The sequence below is a fragment of the Leptodactylus fuscus genome, chromosome 3 (genome assembly GCF_031893055.1).
Source record: "Leptodactylus fuscus isolate aLepFus1 chromosome 3, aLepFus1.hap2, whole genome shotgun sequence".
NCBI lineage: Eukaryota > Metazoa > Chordata > Amphibia > Anura > Leptodactylidae > Leptodactylus > Leptodactylus fuscus.
In genome coordinates this window covers 243367461-243389118 of record NC_134267.1, presented here as the reverse complement: position 1 = coordinate 243389118, position 21658 = coordinate 243367461, and the positions used below count along the sequence as shown (strand labels likewise).

At 46.3% G+C, this 21658-nt stretch overlaps 1 protein-coding gene across 1 annotated transcript in view; it reads right to left on the bottom strand.

Moving 5' to 3' along the window:
* LOC142198685 (uncharacterized) overlaps window positions 1-21658 on the bottom strand; it is a 104157-nt gene that overhangs the window by 3840 nt on the left and 78659 nt on the right. Inside the window, exons 12-19 of the mRNA XM_075269713.1 lie at window positions 19593-20885; window positions 19088-19128; window positions 17265-17336; window positions 16351-16604; window positions 15747-15823; window positions 1518-1612; window positions 1195-1273; window positions 970-1101 (exon numbers count right to left, since the gene is read on the bottom strand). Coding sequence (XP_075125814.1) covers window positions 970-1101; window positions 1195-1273; window positions 1518-1612; window positions 15747-15823; window positions 16351-16604; window positions 17265-17336; window positions 19088-19128; window positions 19593-20885 — 2043 coding nt within the window. The remainder of the gene's footprint in view (window positions 1-969; window positions 1102-1194; window positions 1274-1517; window positions 1613-15746; window positions 15824-16350; window positions 16605-17264; window positions 17337-19087; window positions 19129-19592; window positions 20886-21658) is intronic.

Below are 21658 nucleotides of genomic sequence, written 5' to 3'. Positions count from 1 at the left end.
ATAATATCCTGCAATCTTCACTCTCTCCACTAAGCCTTACAGCAGCCTTATACTTGCTATTTCTAAAGATGTTTTCACTGCATCAGTAATCTAATGTACATCACACGCGAGACAGGTGGAATCACAAAATATGTTGACACCTGTACAGATAACACCCATAGTGACCCATCATGACATCACTACTGCCTATAGATGCTACAGAGCAGGTCACGAGTCGGCTTCAGGCTTTTGCTTCCTATGGCCATGACTATACTGTAAAGCATATCACTAAATGCTGTAAACAGGGCAGAGGAGAAGTTCAGGCACCTCCTAGGCAACAATCATTACAACATGGCGGCAACTTTGGAGTCAATTCTGTTTAGAGTTAACTGTTACTTTTGACACAATTGGCGCTGGCCCGACTCATGGCAGGTATTGGCTGTATTATACAGCTGGTTCCCACCATGTATGAAGAGGCTCCGCCCCTGAGCCCTCATTGTAAAACCCCTCATGACCAATAGTTGTTAAGGGGGGTAAGCCGTCACCTAAAATACGAAATATTAGTATTTTCCTTCTCAGCTTATTGTGACCGGGGACGATATTCAGTTCTAGATAATCCTCAGCCCTTTCTGACCCTCCGACCCCAAGGGATTGTCCCCGGGGAAGAACCGCAACAAATTATTCCTAGTAATCTGTAGGATCTCCAAGGAGAATAAGAGAGACTTCCCCCAATGTATTCACTAGGACTAATGGCGGGATGGAGACGCTCCTGCCCCAGTCTGACCAGGACCAGAAACTCCTCCCATCTCTATCCAGTAGTCCAGTATTCACACAACGCTCGGCTACAACTTCTGCTTTATGGCTTATAGTTCTGTTCTTAGTTTAATAGCTGGAATTACTTTCTGCCGGAGAGTTACTGGACTGGAGCTCTAAGGGGGAACCGACCTGAAGAAACCTGGGACTTCTCCTTCTCCATTCATGACTCCGTACCTGTGGTAACACCTCCTGGAATCCCCTCCTCCACTTCCCTCTTACACAGGTGATGGCCCCTCATCCTCTCTTCTTCAGCCTCCGCTTTAATATCAGTCACATCTTCTCCCTGATTTCTGGCAATGGCTCCATCTGTAGGAAACACACAGTGATGGGATAGATTGCCATGTGATGAGGAGATGATGGGAGTAGTAGTATCTAGAGGAGAAAGTCTCCGCTCCTTACACTGCTGATCAGTCCAGGAATCCGTCTCCTCTTCTGCTTCTTCTTTAACCTCAACCTTAATATCCATCAGATCTTCACCCTAAACAGAGGAAAAAACAATGTAATATCTCTGGTCCAGTCACTTTATGCTCTGACTATAGCGCCATCTACCTGCTGACTGTCTGGTACATGTATGAGTGCAGGAGCTCCACCCCCTATATAGATGTACCCCAGGACTCAGCAGCGCCCCCTACCTGCTGACTGTCTGGTACATGTATGAGTGCAGGAGCGGCGAGCTCCACCCCCTATATAGATGTACCCCAGGACTCAGCAGCGCCCCCTACCTGCTGACTGTCTGGGTTATTCTCCTCTGGGCAGTCCTGGGAATACAGAGGACTCAGGGGACATCTCTCGGGGGGATTTCTCCTACTGGATCCATCTGTGGAGACACAAACACACGTGACGGAATACATGAGCGGCTGGAGATCTGTCTAGAATTAGTTATGGGATGACCCTAACAATACAGTACAGACAAAAAGTTTGGCCACACCTTATCAGTCACAGAGTTTTCTGTATCTTCATGATTATGACAATTGTAGATCACACTGAAGGCATCAAAACTCAGAAGTAACACATGTGGGATTATAGACTTACCAGTGTGACACAATGTCTTATATTCTCGGCTCCTTTTGCTTTGATTCCTGCTTTGCACACTCTTGGCATTCTCTTGATGAGCTTCATGAGGTAGTCACCAGGAATGGTCTTCCAACAGTCTTGAAGGAGTTCCCAGAGATGCTTAGCACTTGTTGGCCCTTTTGCCTTCACTCTGCGGTCCAGCTCACCCCAAACCATCTGGATTGGGTTCAGGTCTGGTGACTGTGGGGGCCAGGTCATCTGGCGTAGCCCCCCATCACTCTCCTTCTTGGTCACATAGCCCTTACACAGCCTGGAGGTGTTTGGGGTCATTGTCCTGTTGAAAAATAAATGATGGTCCAACTAAACGCAAACCGGATGGAATAGCATGCCGCTGCAAGATGCTGTGGTAGCCATGCTGGTTCAGTATAAATCCCCAACAGTGTCACCAGCTTGGCCCCCCCACACCATCACACCTCCTCCTCCATGCTTCACGGTGGGAACCAGGCATGTAGAGTCCATCCGATCACTTAAGACACGGTGGTTAGAACCAAAGATCTCAAATTTGGACTCATCAGACCTTGGCACAGATTCCCACTGGTCTAATGTCCATTCCTTGTGGTCTCTTCTGCTTGTTGCCGGTCCTTAGCAGTGGTTTTCTAGCAGCTATTTTACCATGAAGGCCGGCGGCTGCACAAAGTCTCCTCTTACCAGTTGTTGTAGAGATGCGTCTGCTGCTAGAACGCTGTGTGGCATTGACCTGCTCTCTAATCTGAGCTGCTGGTAACCTGCGATTTCTGAGGCTGGTGACTCGGATGACTTTATCCTCTGCAGCAGAGGTGACTCTTGGTCTTCCTTTCCTGGGGCGGTCCTTATCCTCCGCAGCAGAGGTGACTCTTGGTCCTCCTTTCCTGGGGCGGTCCTTATCCTCCGCAGCAGAGGTGACTCTTGGTCCTCCTTTCCTGGGGCGGTCCTTATCCTCCGCAGCAGAGGTGACTCTTGGTCTTCCTTTCCTGGGGCGGTCCATATCCTCCGCAGCAGAGGTGACTCTTGGTCTTCCTTTCCTGGGGCGGTCCTTATCCTCCACAGCAGAGGTGACTCTTGGTCCTCCTTTCCTGGGGCGGTCCTTATCCTCCGCAGCAGAGGTGACTCTTGGTCCTCCTTTCCTGGGGCGGTCCTTATCCTCCGCAGCAGAGGTGACTCTTGGTCTTCCTCATGTCAGCCAGTTTCTTTGTAGCACTTGATGGTTTTTGCAACTGCACTTGGGGACACTTTCAAAGTTTTCCCAATTTTTCGGACTTACTGACCTTCATTTCTTATAGTAATGATGGCCACTCGTTTTTCTTTACTTAGCTGCTTTTTTCTTGCCATAATACAAATTCTAAGAGTCTATTCAGTAGGACTATCAGCTGTGTATCCACCTGACTTCTGCACAACACAACTGATGGTCACAACCCCATTTATAAGGTAAGAAATCCCACTTATTACACCTGACAGGACATACCTGTGAAGTGAAAACTATTCCTGGTGACTACCTCATGGAGCTCATCAAGAGAATGCCAACAGTGTGCAAAGCAGGAATCAAAGCAAAAGGAACCGAGAATGTAAGACAGATTGTCAGTTGTGTCACACTGTTTGGTAAGTCTATAATCCCACATGTCTTACCGCTGACTTTTGATGCCTTCAGTGTGATCTACAATGGTCATAGTTATGGAAATACAGAACACTCACAGAATGAGAAGGTGCGGCCAAACTTTTGGTCTGTACTGTATATATACACATACACATATATATATATCTATATGTCTCCTCTCACCATGTGATGTCTGGGGGGTCCGGGGGTCCTCCATCATCACCTCCTTGTACCGATCCTCGTGTTCTTCTAAATACTCCCACTCCTCCATGGAGAAATAGACAGCGACATCCTGACACCTTATAGGAACCTGACAACACAATGATACAGTCATCACCCCTCCCCCTCCAGTGCTGTTACTGGAGAATTTCCCAGCATTCCCAGCAGTGTCACCTCTCCAGTCAGCAGCTCCAGCATCTTGTTGGTGAGTTCTAGAATCTTCTGCTCATGTATCAGGGAGAGCGAGGGAGGGGGTGTCTTTAGTATAATGTATTCCTGTGTATGGAGAGACAATAGATGATAGAAATGTAGTACAGATACCTCTCCGCTCAGCAGATAGATGATAGAAATGTAGTACAGATATCTCTCCGCTCAGCAGATACATGATAGAAATGTAGTACAGATACCTCTCCGCTCAGCAGATAGATGATAGAAATGTAGTACAGATACCTCTCCGCTCAGCAGGGAGATGATAGAAATGTAGTACAGATACCTCTCCGCTCAGCAGATAGATGATAGAAATGTAGTACAGATACCTCTCCGCTCAGCAGATAGATGATAGAAATGTAGTACAGATACCTCTCCGCTCAGCAGATAGATGATAGAAATGTAGTACAGATACCTCTCCGCTCAGCAGATAGATGATAGAAATGTAGTACAGATACCTCTCCGCTCAGCAGATAGATGATAGAAATGTAGTACAGTTACCTCTCCGCTCAGCAGATAGATGATAGAAATGTAGTACAGTTACCTCTCCGCTCAGCAGATAGATGATAGAAATGTAGTACAGTTACCTCTCCGCTCAGCAGATAGATGATAGAAATGTAGTACAGATACCTCTCCGCTCAGCAGATAGATGATCTCCAAGGTGAAGTCTAATATTCTTCTGGTGATCTCAGTCCTGTCCTTGTCCATCCTTGGTGGGTCATTCAGGAGAGGGAGCGTCTGGAGGAGAAGAGGAGGAAACTGGATGAGCTGGAGGATCTAGTAGTGCAGGAGAGAGGAGGGGCCCGAAATCCTCCAGGGGCCACATCATGTGTGACATACAGGAGCTCCTCACATGGATACAGGAGGATTCCCACAGACACCAGTGATGGGGCCCATTGTATGTGACTGCAGGATCATGGAACTAAGACTCTGTTCACACCTGGAGCAGTGATGTCATCTTACCTTCTAGCCGCAGTGTGAACGTGTCCTGAGAGCAGTCACTGCTGTATATACAGTATATATATATATATATATATCTATAGCCTGGGGTAATGGCTGATAACAGAGAGAGCAGTCACTGCTGTATATACAGTATATATATATATCTATAGCCTGGGGTAATGGCTGATAACAGAGAGAGCAGTCACTGCTGTATATACAGTATATATATATATCTATAGCCTGGGGTAATGGCTGATAACAGAGAGAACAAGACAACAGCACTGACCACCGAGGAGCTGCAAGAGCTGAAGGACCTGGGATGATGTCACCGCTATCATGTGACCAGGAAGTGGGGGCGGAGCTCAGGAGAGGAGAAGGATGAAGGACCTGTGATGATGTCACCGCTATCATGTGACCAGTACATGGGGGCAGAGTTTATTTCTTCATGGTTACAGCGCAGAGGGACAAACATGTCTGAGGAGACCCCGACCTAGTTTTACCGATATCCTCTCTATTCGTATAGTGGTATACAGTGTTGGCCAAAAGTATCGCCCCCCCCCCCCCTTCAATTCTGTCAGATAATACTCGTGTTCTTCCAGATAATGATTGCAGTAACAAATTCTTTGATATTTTCTTCATTTAATTTGTCTTCAATGGAAAACCACAAAAAGAATTGTCAAAAAGCCAAATTGGATATAATTCCACACCAAAAATAAAAAAGGGGGTGGACAAAAGTATTGGCACTGTTTGAAAAATCATGTGATGCTTCTGTAATTTGCGTAACTAACAGCACCTGTTACTTACCTGAGGCACCTAACAGGTGGTGGCAATAACTAAATCACACCTGCAGCCAGTTGAAATGGATTAAAGTTGACTCCACCTCTGTCCTGTGTCCTTGTGTGACCACATTGTGCATGGAGAAAAGAAAGAAGACCAAAGAACTGTCTGAGGATTTGAGAAGCAAAATTGTGAGGAAGCCTGAGCAATCTCAAGGCTACAAGTCCATCTCCAAAGACCTGAATGTTCCTGTGTCTACCGTGCGCAGTGTCATCAAGAAGTGTAAAGCCCATGGCCCTGTGGCTAACCTCCCTAGATGTGGATGCAAAAGAAACATTGACCAGAGATTTCACCGCAAGATTGTGCGGATGGCGGATAAAGAACCTCAACTAACATCCAAACAAGTCCAAGCTGCCCTGCAGTCCGAGGGTACAACAGTGTCACCCCGTACTATCCAGCGTCAGCGTCTGAATGAGAAGGGACTGTATGGTAGGAGACCCAGGAAGACCCCACTTCTTACCCACAGACAGAAGCCAGGCTGGAGTTTGCCAAAACTTACCTGAGAAAGCCAAAACCGTTCTGGAAGAATGTTCTCTGGTCAGAGGAGACAAAAGTAGGAGAAGGCCTCAACATAGAGATTACAGGAAAAAAGAGAAGAAGACGCCCCCTACAGTCAGACATGGCGGAGGTCCCTGATGGTTTGGGGTTGCTTTGCTGCCTCTGGCACTGGACTGCTTGACCGTGTGCATGGCATTATGAAGTCTGAAGACGACCAACACATTGTGCAGCATCATGTAGGGCCCAGTGTGAGAAAGCGGGGTCTCCCTCAGAGGTCAGGGCTCTTCCAGCAGGACAAGGACCCAAAACACACTTCAGGTCAGCACTAGAAAATGGTGGTGAGAGAAAGCCCTGGAGACTTGTAAAGTGGCAGCAATGAGTCCAGCCCTGAATCCCATAGAACACCTGTGGGGGAGGGGGAGAGATCTCTTGGTGGCAGTTTGGAGAAGGCCCCCTTCACATCTCAGGGGGGACCTGGAGCAGTTTGCCAAAGAAGAAGGGTCTAAGATTCCAGCAGAGCCTTGTAAGAAACTCATTGCTGGTTAGCGGAAGCGGTTGTGCCTAGTTATTGTGTTTAAAGGTTGTGCTACCAAGTATTAGGCTGAGGGCGCCAATTAGAGATGAGCAAACACCGTTCGATCGAATAGGTATTTGATCGAACATCAGGCCGTTCGAGGTATTCGATTCCAATCGAATACCACGAGGCAAACGCAGTAAAAATTTGTGTCCCCTCCCACCTTCCCTGGCACTTTTTTTGCATCAATAACTGCGCAGGGGAGGTGGGACAGGAACTACGACAACGGAGGTGAATAAAAAATTGAAAAAACCTATTGGCTGCCGAAAACATGTGACCTCCCATTTATAAGAACGGCCACCGGCATATTCGCCATTTTTGCGGTCAGAGATAGGTAGAGAGACATAACTGCAGAGGGCTAGATAGCGATTAGCTTCAGATAGGCAGGGATAAAACCAAAGAACAACAACAGCTCTTTTCAGAGCTATACACTGCAGGGAGAGGAGTCCAGCTTTCCACGGACAGTGAAAAACAGGGATACAGATTTCTGAACAGTTATTTCTTGCTATATACGTGAAAAACAGCTTTTATTGGAGGGTGTCCCCCCAAAACATAGCAGGAATCCACAGCAGTTACTTTTTGCTATATATGTGAAAAACAGCTTTTCTCTGGGGCCCCCCCAAAAAAATATCAGGAATCCACAGCAGGCAGTTCTTGCTATGTACGTGAAAAACTGTTTTTCAGGCAGTGTGTAACCCCAAAACAGGGATACAGAGCAATTAGGTCCGGCTATGTCTGCTCAATCCAGATATCCAGGGTGTGTACCCCCAAAACCTAGGTGGGAGACACTAAAATTCAGTCTGGCTATGTATGCTCCATCCAGATATCCAGGGTGTGTACCCCCAAATCCTAGGTGGGAGAGACAGAAATTCAGTCAGGATATGTCAGCTCAATCCAATTTTTAAGGGTCTACCCCCCAAAATTAAGTGGGAGACACAGCAATTCAATCATGCTATATCAGCTCAATCCAATTTTTTGTTCAATCCAGTATTGTTTGCTCTCCATGATATGAACTATGCCTTTGTCTCTTGAGAAGCAACCCAACATGAAGTCAGCCATGTGTGCCAGTGTGTTACTTGGCCTGCCTTTGCTGCCCCCAACTGTAAGGGTCATTCTCCATTTCCTCCATTTTCCACTCCCCTTCACACCATCCGTGCTGAAGCAATGGGATGCACTGAAGTGCACCCTCAAGCCTCATGTGGGACTGGGACATCAGATGCCACTTCATCCCCCTCGTCTTCCTCCACCAGCCAACGGTGCGAAGATGAGAGGAGTGTGCTCTGAATGTTTTCAGCCTAGCAGAGGCTACTTCTCGCTTACAAAAATGGCCACATTTTGACCAGTATATCAGGCACAATGGTGTAGGTTTCAAAGAACCATTGCACCAACAAGTTGAAAACGTGGGCCATGTGTGGACCATGTTTGAGTCTGGCAAGCTCCAGATCTGCTAGCAGGTTCCGGCCATTATCACATACGCAAACATGCCTGGGCCCAGGTGCAGCAGGGAAAACCATATTGCCATATCATCCTGGATGGCATCCCTGACCTTGGAGGCACTGTGCTGTCTGTCCCCCAAGCTGATGAGCTTCAGCACGTCCTGCTTACATCTCCCCCATGCCAGTGGTACAGCGTTTCCAGCTTGTAGCTGGGGTGGAGGTTGCAGCGCAGTAGGCTTTCAGAGAAACCCTGCCATTAATTTTGGGCTGGGAGAGGAGATAGGCCACCCCAGTTTGCCCCCGGGGACCAGACTCCACCACATTCACCCTGCCTGTCATTAAAGATAAGCACTGCAGCATCCCTGACCACAGGCGCTTGTCCATGTGTCGGTGGTCAAGTGGACCTTACAGCAAAGCACTGAACGCTGGGCCCGACTGATGTTATGGGACACATGCAGGCGCAAGGCAGGGACAGCACACCAAGAGAAGTAGTAACGGCTAGGCCCAGCATTGGGAGGTGCCCCAGCTGCCATCTGGTGACAGAAGGTCTGAGTATCCAGAAGCATAAACACCAACATCTCCAGGGACAGCAGTTTTTAGATGAGGCCTTTGAAGGCTTGGGCATGTGGGTGGCTTGCGCTGTACTTCTGCCTGCAATGAAACGCCTGGGAGATGGGGAGTGGCTGGGAAAAGGCACATGATGGTGCAGGCCAAAAGGGCGGATGAGGGTGAACTCCCCAATGTGTCAGAGACAGATGTGTAGGTGTCTAGGCTTGCCATCCAAATGAGAGCGCACGCAAAAGGTGGCAAGGTTGCTCTTTTCAAACCCCCTCCTCAGTTTAGACTTGCAACGTGTGCAAACCGCACTAAATTTGTTATGTAACTGGTGACACTAGGCACCTCAGTGGCGGTAGTTTGGCCAGGGGGTACAGCTAGCCTCCTGTGTGACAATGAAATCATCTGCCACCTCGTCATCCTCCTCTTCCTCCATCAATATACGCTGTGAAGCAGACAGGAGTGTGCTTGTCACAATACCCTTACTAGTAGTCTAGAGACCAATGGCTGGAAACAGGGAGTATAACAATAGCAATGCACAGTTAGACTTACAGTCCGTTCAATGAAAGGCAGGGAGGCTTGGCCGGAAGCAGCGGTCCTATTATCAGCAGGAGGGCTTCCTGGAGGCAGTGGTTCCACAGCTCCTATGGACCAGGTAGATAGCAAAGTCTTTTAGTAGAAGGAGGACTTGCTGGGGCCAGTAGTAGTTACAGGTAGCAACCAACTTGGCAGGTGAATAACCAACTTGGAACAGTCAGTTAGAGCTTGAGGAACTTGGTAGAAGACAGACTTCTGGAACCAATACTCAGGCAACTTGGGTAATCACAACACACATGCTAAATAATCAAGAATCAGGAAACCAGGGTAAGTAACAGGCAGGAAACACAAAAAACTTCATCTTGACTGCTGGCAAAAAAAGAGTTCAACAAAACAAGATCCTGACAGTGCACTGACTATCCTGCTGGAATGGTTCTGCTCTTATGCCCGACTCCTCAGCATACAATGTGTTATCCCTGATCACGATGAGGGATTCTTGCATCACACACAGGAGCGGGATTGTTAAAATCAGTAATGCGTCGTCAAAGCTGACCCTCTTGGTGGACTCCTCAAAGACACGGAGCGATCTCGCATAAGTCTGGCAACATGGGCGAGTTTTGCATGAGTGGCTAGTACATGGAAAATCTTTGGCCTTGCTGCCTCTGGACATGCCTCTGCCTCTAGCCACCTTTTTTCCTGCTTAGCTCGCCTCCATATTTACATATCATTTGTGCGATTTTTTTGCTCTCCTGTACCAGAACAAAGGATGTGATTTTTAACTTATACCGAGGATTGCAAAAATCCATTATTGTTTGCTCTCCATGATGTGAACTATGCCTTTGTCTCTTGAAAAGCAACCTAACATGAAGTCAGCCATGTGTGCCAGTGTGTTACTTGGCATTTCTTATAATGAGCTTCTAACCAGCACAGTTGGGGGAATCAGGGTGGATTGAGCCTGTAACCAGAAGAGTTTGGGGGCATTAGTGTGAATTGAAGCTAGTAGGAGCAGAATTGTGCAATGCTGATGGTGGAGGACTATGAAGAGAAGGAAGAATTGTAGAGAGTGAGCACACACATCAAACTTCATGTCAGGGTGCTTGACACTGCTGGAAATGAAAATGATGGGTCTATCCAGTGGCTGCTCATTTTGATCAGCATCAGCCGGTCAGCACTGTCAGCTGGCTGTGCTTATCCGTAATGATGCCATCGGCTGTGCTGAAGACATTTTTCGATAGCATGCGGGCGTCAAGGCAGGAAAGGACCTCCAATGCGTAGAGCACAAGTTCCAGCCACAAATCCAACTTGTAGACCCACTAAATGTAGAGTGTAGAGGGATCGGAGAGGACAGGGCTGGGGTCGGCCAGGTACTCCCGCAACATGCGCCTATACTTGTACCTCCTGGTGACACTAGGCCCCTCAGTGGCGGTAGTTTGGCCAGGGGGTGCCATTAACGTGTACCAGACCTTGAAGAGTGTGCCCCTGATGGGTGCGGACCGGATGGCAGTTGTTAGCCTGATGGAGGAATTAGTCTGGCAACATGGGCGAGTTTTGCATGAGTGGCTAGTACACGGAAAATCTTTGGCCTTGCTGCCTCTGGACATGCCTCTGCCTGTAGCCACCTTTTTTCCTGCTTAGCTTGCCTCCACATCTACACTGCTTTCCCCACTATACATCACCCCTGTCATTTAGGGTCGGTGGCCTCGTCTACCAACTCCTCTTCCAATTGCTCACTCTCCTCTTACTGCAAACTGCACACGACAACAGCATGCCCTGATGGCAATTGTGTCTCATCATCATCATCATCACTGAGGACAGAAAATGCTGGTTGCAGGTCCACAACCACAAAATTGCCAAGTGATGGCAGATGCTCCAGTGTTTGGGCATCAATACACTCAAAGTCTTCTGGTAGCTCCTGGGATTCGGGAAATGGTCCAACAGAGGGAGAGACAATAAAAGGACCCGAAAAGAGATCCTGGAAGGGGGCAAGGGTGGGATGACTCTGTTGGGAAGATTGGGCATGTTGGGAGGAAGGAGGGGCAGACTCTTGGGTATGAACACGACTGCAGGTAGTGGCTGACTGGCTGGTGGAAAAGCAGCTCGAAGCATTATCTGCTAGCCACTGTTACACCTGTTCCTGGTGCTCGGACCTGGTCTGCGTTGTACCCTGCACCCTGCTTAACGCAGCTGCCATATCAGGAATTGTGATGAGCGCATGCTAATGTTTTTTGTCCAGTGGAAAGGATGGGATAGGATTTCACATAAGTCTGCCACCCATGAAAACTCATGGTGCAGAAACTGAGGGAGCTGACTTTGATGAACGCTTGGGTTTTGTAGTTGGAACTCCATCAAAGGTATCTGCTGCTCACACACCCTGCTCAACATACGGTATCTAGGGTTTCAGCGTGTGGTGACCTTGCACAACAGCCGGTGCTTCAGGCAGATGTAGGTGTTGCTGGAGTGTATTGAGGCTAGCACCAGGTACTGTAGGCTTGCCAAAGTGGGAGCACAAGCGCCGCACTTTAACCAGTTGCTTGTGTAAATTGGGGTAAGTTGTTAGAAACCATTGCACCAATAATTTGAAAATGTAGGCCATGTGTGGACCGTGTTTGAGTCTGGCAAGCTCCAGATCTGCTACCAAGTTCCAGCCATTATCACATATGCCAACCTGGGCCCAGGTGCAGCGGATCAAAAAACATTGCCATCTCATCCAGGATGGCATCCCTGACCTCGGAGGCGGTGTGCTGTCTGCCCCCAAGCTGATGAGCTTCAGCGCAGCCTGCTGACGTATCCCCATGCCAGTGTTGCAGCGCTTCCAGCTCGTAGCTGGGGTTGATTTAACGGAGGAGGAGGAGGAGGGTGGTGTTTCAGCACTCCTGCCAGGAATATTGGGCGGGGAGACAAGGCAGGCCGCGACAGTTTGCGACACGGTCCCAGCCTCAACTACATTCAGGCAGTGTGCTGAGATTGAGATGTAGCGTCCCTGGCCGCATGCACTTGTCCACGCGTCAGTGTTCAAGTGGAACTTAGCGCAGAACTTAGGGCCCGCCTGATGTTACGGGATACGTGCTGGTGTAAGGCTCAACTCACCCAAAGGGCCAAAAACACTGCTGGTGAATTTTGTTCCGTTCCAAAGGACTCTGTGTTTAGATTTGGCTCAGTCACAGCTCCAGAACATGCCTTGGAAGGCAAGGTTTCCTTTAGTGGCTCCATCTCAGCAGGATGATGATGGTGAAGCTTGGTTAAATCTGGTGTCGGAAGGGAAAGAGGTTTCTGATCTACATGTAAAGTACTGGAGCATGTTGTTTGGACTATTAACACCTGATCAGAACCCTGTATAGGTAATGTAGAGTCCGATATTAGAGGACCATTACCGCTAGTAGTGGTTGCAGCCAATTCTCCACCTTTGCGGTCCTCTAAATAGAAGTTACCCCCAGGACTTGATGCCAAAATGTTATCAATTTCCCAATCAAAATCAAGGTCAATGTCTGGGTCCTCAGTCCAATCCACTGCATCAATCCAACACAATGAGAGTGATGGTTCTGGAACCACTGTTTTAGGGGCTAAGAATTTTAAAGGGGCTAACACTCTGCTGGTAGAGGCTGAAGTCACCTGAAGGGCCTCAATCTCTGCTGGAGCTCAGCTTAAGGGCCTGGAACTTAATTTGGAAGGGCTCATGTGAAGATCTAGAAAAGTGAATTTTGGAAGGTCTTACCACATCACACACATCCACAATGACAGGTCAGGGGGGGACTGAAGGATTTCCCATTGCCTATTCCATATGTGGTTGTCATGGGCAACGTGATTTAAAGGGGGGCTTGTTAATGTTTCTTTAGCATCAAATTGTGGTTTGTGTCCATCCATTTGGGGAGTAAAGAAGGTTTCCAGGTATTTTCCCCCCACTTTGATAGAGGTTTTGTTGAGTGTGGAAAGTGTGTAGTTGTTAGGCTGTGATAGTGGGGTAATAGAGGGTCTTTGGTGTGTTAGATGCCCCCAGACATGCGCCCCCTGCTGTCCCAGTTGCATTGCAGAAGTGTTGGCATCATTTCCTGGGGTGTCATAGTGGACTTGGTGACCCTCTTGAGTCGAATGGTGGGATCCCCTGAAACGAAGCATTTTATCCCATAGACTATAATGGGGTTCGTTATTCGATCGAATAGTCCAATATTGAGCGGCTACTTGAAACGAATAACGAATATTTTACTGTTCGCTCATCTCTAGTGCCAATACTTCTGTCCGGCCCAGTTTTGGAGTTTTGTGTAAAATGATCAATGATGTGACTTTTTTTTTCATTCTCTTTTGTGTCTTTTCATTGCAAGCAAAATAAATGAAGATATTAATACCAAAGGGTTTGTGCTTGCTGGAAGAACACGAGTATTATCTGACAGAATTGCAGGGGTGCCAATACTTTTGGCCAACGCTGTATGTTATTCAATGTTGTCGGAAAATCACAACCACGAAAAGTGCATATTTGAAAATGCAACGTCATTGGTATATGGCCACTGAAAACTGATCACAAAATGAAGGCAAATATCTGAATATCAAGAAATGCATAATCACACACTTGAAATATTGATAGGTATGTAGATGTGTATAAACTACTTCCCTGAATGATGTTTCATGTATGTATAATGGAGTATAAACACGTCTCCATATTCAAGGCACATAGGTTCTCTCGTTCACTTCTTTTAGAATGGAAACTACCTGCCAAAGATCAATGTATAATAATACTCCGCACCATATTGTTAGATATCATGTTAATATATATAAGATGGAGCGTTCCTCCTGTTTAACCCCTGAGGGTGACGTGTGTTTAGTTTAAGGATCCATGAAGCTTCTCTAGAGTTTTAGCTGATCTTCGCGATTACCTCCTCGAATGGATCTCTTTACATGATCTATAGCCTTGAAAGAGAAAGCACTGATGTCATTATTGTGAGTTTGGATAAAATGTTGTGATACCCCCGTAGATTTTGTACAGTTTTTATTAACAATACTGTAAATATGTTCTGCGATTCTCGTTTTTAAAGAAGTATCTCAGGATTGTCATCCAGATCTCCGGTCACAGGGAGCATTACCAGTTTTCCAGTCTACTCTTCGGCATCTCTTCCGCCCCTCACACCTTCACCAAGATGGTGGCTCCGGTCGCTGACGCCCTCAGACTTCAAGGTTTGTTCGTAGTTCCCTACTTGGACGACTGGCTTATAAAAGCTCAATCAGTCCCAGTCCTCCAACAACATCTTCAGATAGCCATTTCCTTTCTTCAGAGGTTAGGATGGCTAATCAGTTGGGAGAAATCCAAGGTAATTCCATCTACCCAGAAGAAGTTTCTGGGATTCCTTCTAGACTTGGAGGCTCTGCAGATCTCATTATCCATCCCAAAGAAACAAGAGGATAGAAACGGCAACTCGTTTTCTCTACAGAACCCGGCGGGGTCCATCAGAACTGTCATGAGAGTCCTGGCCTGATATCATCCTCAGCTAGGGCAGTCCCTTGGGCTTTATGGCATTTGCGTCCCCTTCAGATGGAAGTGTTGAGCACCTGGGACAGGTCTCTACGGGGACTGCACAAGAAGATCTGCCTTTCTCCCAGTACCAGTCTTTCCCTCAGATGGTGGATACACCTGAAAGATGGAAGGTCCTTAGTCCAACCAGAGTGGACTCTGTTGACAACGGATACATTCCAAACAGGATGGGGAGCCCATTTAGACGATAGGACTGTTCAAGTCAATGGAGCAGCCTGGAAGTAGGATCTTCCAACCAACAGGAACTCAAGGCAATACACCTGGCACTGCTACACTTCGCCCCTTATCTCAGGGTTAAAGCTGTCAAAGTGCGGACGGACAACATGACTGCAATGTTGTACCTGAACAAACAGGGAGGAACCAGGTCGAGATTTCTGAAGATTATGAATCTAATCTTTTCCTGGGCAGAGAGGAACCTGACCCAGCTTTCCGCGGTTCACATCAAGGGCTCTCTGAACATAGTAGCTGATCGATTGAGTCACGGTATTACCATATCAGGAGAATGATCACTCAATCCAGAGGTGTTCCATCAAATTGTCCGGATGTGGGGCCTTTCAGAAGTGGACCTCTTGGCAAGCCGACTCAACGCCAAGGTAGAAAAGTTCTGCTCTCTCTATCAGGAGGACAATCCCTTCGCAGTGGATGCCCTGTCCATCCCTTGGAGGTTCAGGCTGATATACATATTCCCTCCAATTCCCATCATACCCAAGGTATTGATGAAGATAAGACAGGACCAAGTCCAGGTGATTGCCATAATCCCATTCTGGCTGAGAAGAACTTGGTTTGCCTAGCTCATACGGATGAGTCAAGGTGTTTAGTGGAGGCTTCCCCCTCTCCCAGAACTGGTCACTAAGGGAGGACTACGGTGCCAGGATCTGGTGAGACTCAACCTGACAGCCTCGAGGTTGACCAGTCCCTATTACTAAATTGTGGACTGTCAGAGGCCATCCTGAGGACTCTTGCCCATGCCAGGGCAGAATCTACCAACAGAAATTATCTCAGGATCTGGGAGATCTTCAAAACTTGGTGCCTTGGACGTGGCTTGACGTTTTCCAATTCTTCTGTGGAATCAGTATTGGACTTCTTACAGGACGGCCTAGACAGAGGGCTAGCCCCTTCCACATTAAAGGTACACGTGGCAGCCCTCTCCGCCTATCTGAGGAGGCGGTTGATGCAACATCCCTTGGTAAGTAGCTTTCTAAAGGATGCTACGAGGATTATACCAGCCGTTTCAGCTCCAGTTCAGCAGTGGGACCTTGGGACAGTCCTTTCAGGGCTCTGCAAATCCCCATTCGAGCCTTTAGACGAAGTGGATCTAAAGTTCTTGACTTATAAAATTACCTTTCTTCTGGCCATCACATCGGCTAAGAGGGTAGAGGAGCTGCAGGCCCTGTCATCTGAAGAGCCTTACACCTCTTTCTTTGAAGATAGGGTGCAACTGCGTTTTCTGTTGCAGTTTAGGCCTAAGATGCCTTCTCTGGCAAATTTAAATCAAATTATTTCTTTGCCAGTGTTCGTTCCTTCTCCCTCCTCTCCTGAGGAGATAAGACTTCATTACCTTGACCTGGGTAGATGTCTGCGCATTTACCTGGAATGTACGACATCTTTTAGGAGGTCTGGGAACCTCTTAATTAACCTAGCTGGAGGTCTGAAAGCTTCCAAAACCTCTATTTCCCATTGAGTTAGGGAAGCCATCAAGTTGGCCTTTTCTTCCCAAGGATTTTCTCTTCCAGCTTGCCTAATGGCGCACTCTACGAGGGCAGTCTCAACTTCATGGGCGGAGAGGAGGTCCATACCTTTGGAGCAGATCTGCGCGGCGGCTTCCTGGTCCTCTTCCAACACCTTTGTGAAGCACTACAGGTTGAGCTCTCGTGCTTCGGACGCGACTGCCTTTGGACGGTCAGTCTTGAGCTCCGTAGGTCAAGGAAACCCTTCCTAAGGGGATTACTTGATATCTCTCCACATTGTGCAGCTGGTATGACGACAGGGAATGGTGGATTATGTAGATAATCTGTTTTCCCTTAGTCATAACAGCAGCACAAGGCTTCCCTCCCTATTGTATGGTTCTTTTTACTCTTGTATTAACACACGGGAGGGAGGTCTCTGTGCTCTCTTATAGGGCCTAGTCAGGCAAATTAATTAATTGCTGATTACAAATTCCGCCTGTCCTACCAGTACACAGGGGCAGAAATACCCCACATTATGCTGCTGTTATGACTAAGGGAAGCAGATTATCTACATAATCCACCATTGTTCCTCAACATCATGAAACTCTTCCATTTCTATGAATTTCTTCCCCACACTTCCCGGTTATTTTAAGTTTACCTTAGTTGCAGGCACAAAACCCTGCAAACAATTAGGGAACGAAGGTGTTGAGTTTTCCTCCAAAGGACGATGAGGTAAAGAATCAGTTTGAACCACCGATTTCAGTCTCAACCCAAGATCAAAAATCGTGTCAATTACCCACCGTCTATGAGGAGTTAAAGTATGTTTGTGACAAACCAAAGGCTGATAAATTACCACCACATCGTTCTTATGACTGTCCAATAGATTTACTTCCTGGAGCACCCATACCTGTTAGAACAATATACCCATTATCAGGACCTGAATTGAATACCCTTAAGGAATCTATTGATGACAATTTAAGAAAGGATTTATTCGGCCATCCTCATCACCTGCAGGGGCTCCTATATTCTTTGTCAAGAAATCAGATGGTTCTTTACGGCCAGTAGTAGATTATAGGGAACTGAATAAGATCACAGTCAAGAACCGTTATCCGTTGCCCCTAATTCATGAGTTATTGGAGAAAGTACAGCGAGCAAAGATCTTCACTACATTAGATCTATGGGGTGCTTACAATCTTGTCCGGATAAGACCAGGGAACGAATGGAAAACCACTTTTCGCACCCGGTATGGTCATAATGAGAGTTTAGTGATGCCGTTCGGACTCTGCAATGCTCCGGCTACCTTTCAACATCTAGCAAACGATATATTCAGAGATTTATTAGATCAATTCCAGGTAGTCTATTTAGACAATAAATGAATTTTCTCTGGATCTCTAGAAGAACATCGGGAGCATGTAATATGTGTATTCAAGTGGTTACAAGAGAACCGACTTTACATCAAATTAGAAAAGTGAGTTTCATCGTGGAAGAGATTTAATTCCTAGGATACATCATCTCTTCTAAAGGATTACGTATGGATCCCAGAAAGATCCAAGCAATCGACTGGCTGACTCACAAAACTGTAAAAGAAGTGCAAAGATTCGTAGGCTTTTCTAACTTTTTCAGACGATTTATTGAAAACGTCTCGGAGATTGTAGCCCCATCACAGAGCTGACAAAGAAAACCCACTTTTCATGGACTCCGCAAGCAGAGGAAGCCTTCTCTCGTTTGAAAGTGAAATTCACCACGGCTCCAGTACTACGACATCCCAATCCAGAACTTGCTGAACGTGCTCCTGTCCAAGTTGCTGCTGCAGTCCCTCCCTTTCCAATTGGCAGACTCTGCACCTTTCAGGGAACTGATGGCTTGTCCGAGCTGAGGAGTCCCAAGTTGTCATTTCTTTGTCAAGAAGGCAGTACCAGCCCAGCACAACTATGTAGAACAGAAGGTGAGCCAGTCCTTGAGCCTGTCGTGTCTGCCAAAGTGCATGGCAGCACAGATGTGTGGAGCTGTAACTGGGTTAATGTGGTGCGTGGCCAAATACACCTGCAACTTGCACAGGTAACGCAGCTTCTGCCTCCACGTTCTCACACCGTTAGCCCTGCAATGTCTGCCTCATCCTCCACTGTGTCCCAAGCCTTCACGGCAGGGACAACTCCCAGGGCTCCTCCAGCATGCCACATGTGCAGGGCAGTACATACCACTCTGTGGCATACTCACGTTGCTGCCATCTCCTCACTCTGCCATTGGGTCACTGTATGGTCTCCTAAGGCTGTTGCTACCTCCATATTATATCAACTTGCTACTCTGTGGCCTACTCATGCTGCTGTCACCTCTGCTCTGCTACTGGGTGACTGTATTGGCTCCTCACGCAGCCACCACGTCCTCACTCTTCCACTGGGTCACTGTATGGTCTCCTAAGGCTGTTACTACCTCCACATTATATCACCTTGCCACTCTGTGGCCTACCCATGCTGTTGTCACCTCCGCACTCTGCCACTGAGTAACTGTACGGGCTCCTCATAATGCTAAGAGCAAGATAGCATGGCTGGACCTGCAGCCCCACAACAACTGGAACGCCGAAGGCCGCCTACCCCTGGTCTAAGGAATTGTGATTATAGTGAAAGAAAAAAAATTCTTAACAGTTTTGGGTGAAAGTACACATTCTTCTGAACCATGTGGTGAAAGTGAACACATACAATCTAAACAACCCAACACAAAAGGAGATTATTGTTGGGGAAGTTCCCTGATGCACCAAGGAATAGCCCACACTCCAGAATGTGTAATCACTCATTGTTTATTACAGTCCAGCAGCTCTTTCTGGACTATTAGCCCCGATCTCTATTTAGGAGTCATCCCCTACATAACAATCAGACAACGATACGTCCATATATCATATAATATACATGTCACACAGGGTCTCCTTCCTTTTTCATGGTGACATTTCAGCTTCACAGTTTATATCCACCAGACTTTTCCTCCATGGATCCCGGTCACATTGACCTCACAGATACAAGCTAATGTCACCCAAAAAGAGACTCTTACTGGCTGTTTAATGTCTGATTGTGAGGAAGAATGGTCTTATTTCCCATAATCTCTCCCGCGTGACTTCTCTGATGATCATTGTATTTGGCTTTTGAAATAAAACACTTCCCTCAATCTGAACATGAATTTGGCTTCTCTCCTGTGTGAATTCTCCCATGTTTCCTAAGATTTGATTTATTTGAAAAACATTTTCCACATTTAGAACATGAATATGGCTTTTCTTCTGTATGAATTCTTCCATGTTTAACAAGATCCGATTTACTTGAAAAACATTTCCCGCAATCTGAACATGAATATGGCTTCTCTCCCGTATGAATTCTCTGATGCTCAACAAAGTGACTCTTCTGTATAAAAGATTTCCCACACTCTGAACATGAATATGGCTTCTCTCCTGTGTGATTTTTCTGATGTTTATTGAGACGTGATTTATCTATAAAACGTTTTCCACATTCAGAACATGAATACGGCTTCTCTCCTGTATGAATTCTCTGATGCGCAACAAAATGATACTTCGCCGTAAAACATTTCCCACACTCTGAACATGAATACCGCTTCACTCCTGTGTGAGTTCTCTGATGCGCAATAAAATGATGATTCGCTTTAAAACATTTTCCACATTCAGAACATGAATACGGTTTCTCTCCTGTATGAATTCTCTGATGTGCAATAAACTGATGATTCGCCGTAAAACATTTGCCACATTCAGAACATGAATATGGCTTCTCTCCAGTGTGAATTCTCTGATGTCTAATGAGACTTGATTTATCCATAAAACATTTTTCACATTCAGAACATGAATACGGCTTCTCTCCTGTGTGAATTCTCTGATGCACAACAAAATAATTCTTCGTTGTAAAACATTTCCCACACTCTGAACATGAATACGGCTTCTCTCCTGTGTGAATTCTCTGATGCACGACAAAATGATTCTTCACTCTAAAACATTTCCCACATTCTGAACAGGAATATGGCTTCTCTCCTGTATGAATTTTCTGATGTCTAATGATATTTGATTTACTTGAAAAATATTTACCGCATTCTGAACATGAATATGGCTTCTCCCCTTTGTGGAATTTCTCATGTATAATAAGATGTGATTTAAAAGGAAAACATTTCCCACACTCTTCACATGAATACGGCTTCTCTCCCGTGTGACTTCTCTGATGATCACTTTGTTTGTCTTTCTCACATTCTGAACATGAATATGGCTTCTCTCCTACATGATTTGATTTTTTGCTAAAACATTTCCCACATTCTGGGCATATAAATGACTTCTCTTCCGTGTGACTTCTCTCATGTGTAACAAAATTTGATTTATCGTTGAGATATTCTCCATGTTCTGAGCATGAAGATGGCTCATCTCCTGGGTGATTTCTTCTCTGTGTAAGAAGATCTGAGCTCTTACTGTGATTTTCTGTAGGAGGAAAATGGATTTGATGATTCTTTTTTCAAAATACAAAGTAGAGAAATTTATAACAGGCTGGAAATACACAAGCAAAATATAATATAATAGAAAACTGTATTTGTATCGTTGTGATGCTTAAGGACCCCCCTGGATGATATCATATGTGACACATTTATACAGTACACAGATGACGCTCCTTCACGTGAGTAGCAGTGGGAAGTATGAAAAACCGTGTCGGAGCTGTGTTTGGCATCTTTTAATGCGGGATAAGATGTCGTTTTTATTGATACTTTAGGGAAGGTGCGGCTGATGGATCACTTTACTTTTTGGAGGTAAAGCTGTGGCCGATGCAATTTTATTTTCCAGCGATGGTGTTCACTTTATGGTTTACAGATTTTTAGATTTTTAAAAGGAATGTTTCACCAAAAATGACTTATTATTTAAACCACGTTTTTTATGACATTCATGTCATGTTGTTATTAATATATCCTGCAATCTTCACTCTCTCCACTAAGCCTTACACTTGCTATTTCTAAAGACTATTTCACTGCATCAGTGACCTCATTTACATCACACTCGAGACAGACGGGATCACAATATATGTTGACACCTGTACAGATAACACCCATAGTGACCCATCATGACATCACTACTACCTATAGATGCTACAGAGCAGGTCACGAGTCGGCTTCAGGCTTTTGCTACCTATGGCCGTGATTATACTGTAAAGCATATCACTAAATGCTGTAAACAGGGCAGAGGAGAAGTTCAGGCACCTCCTA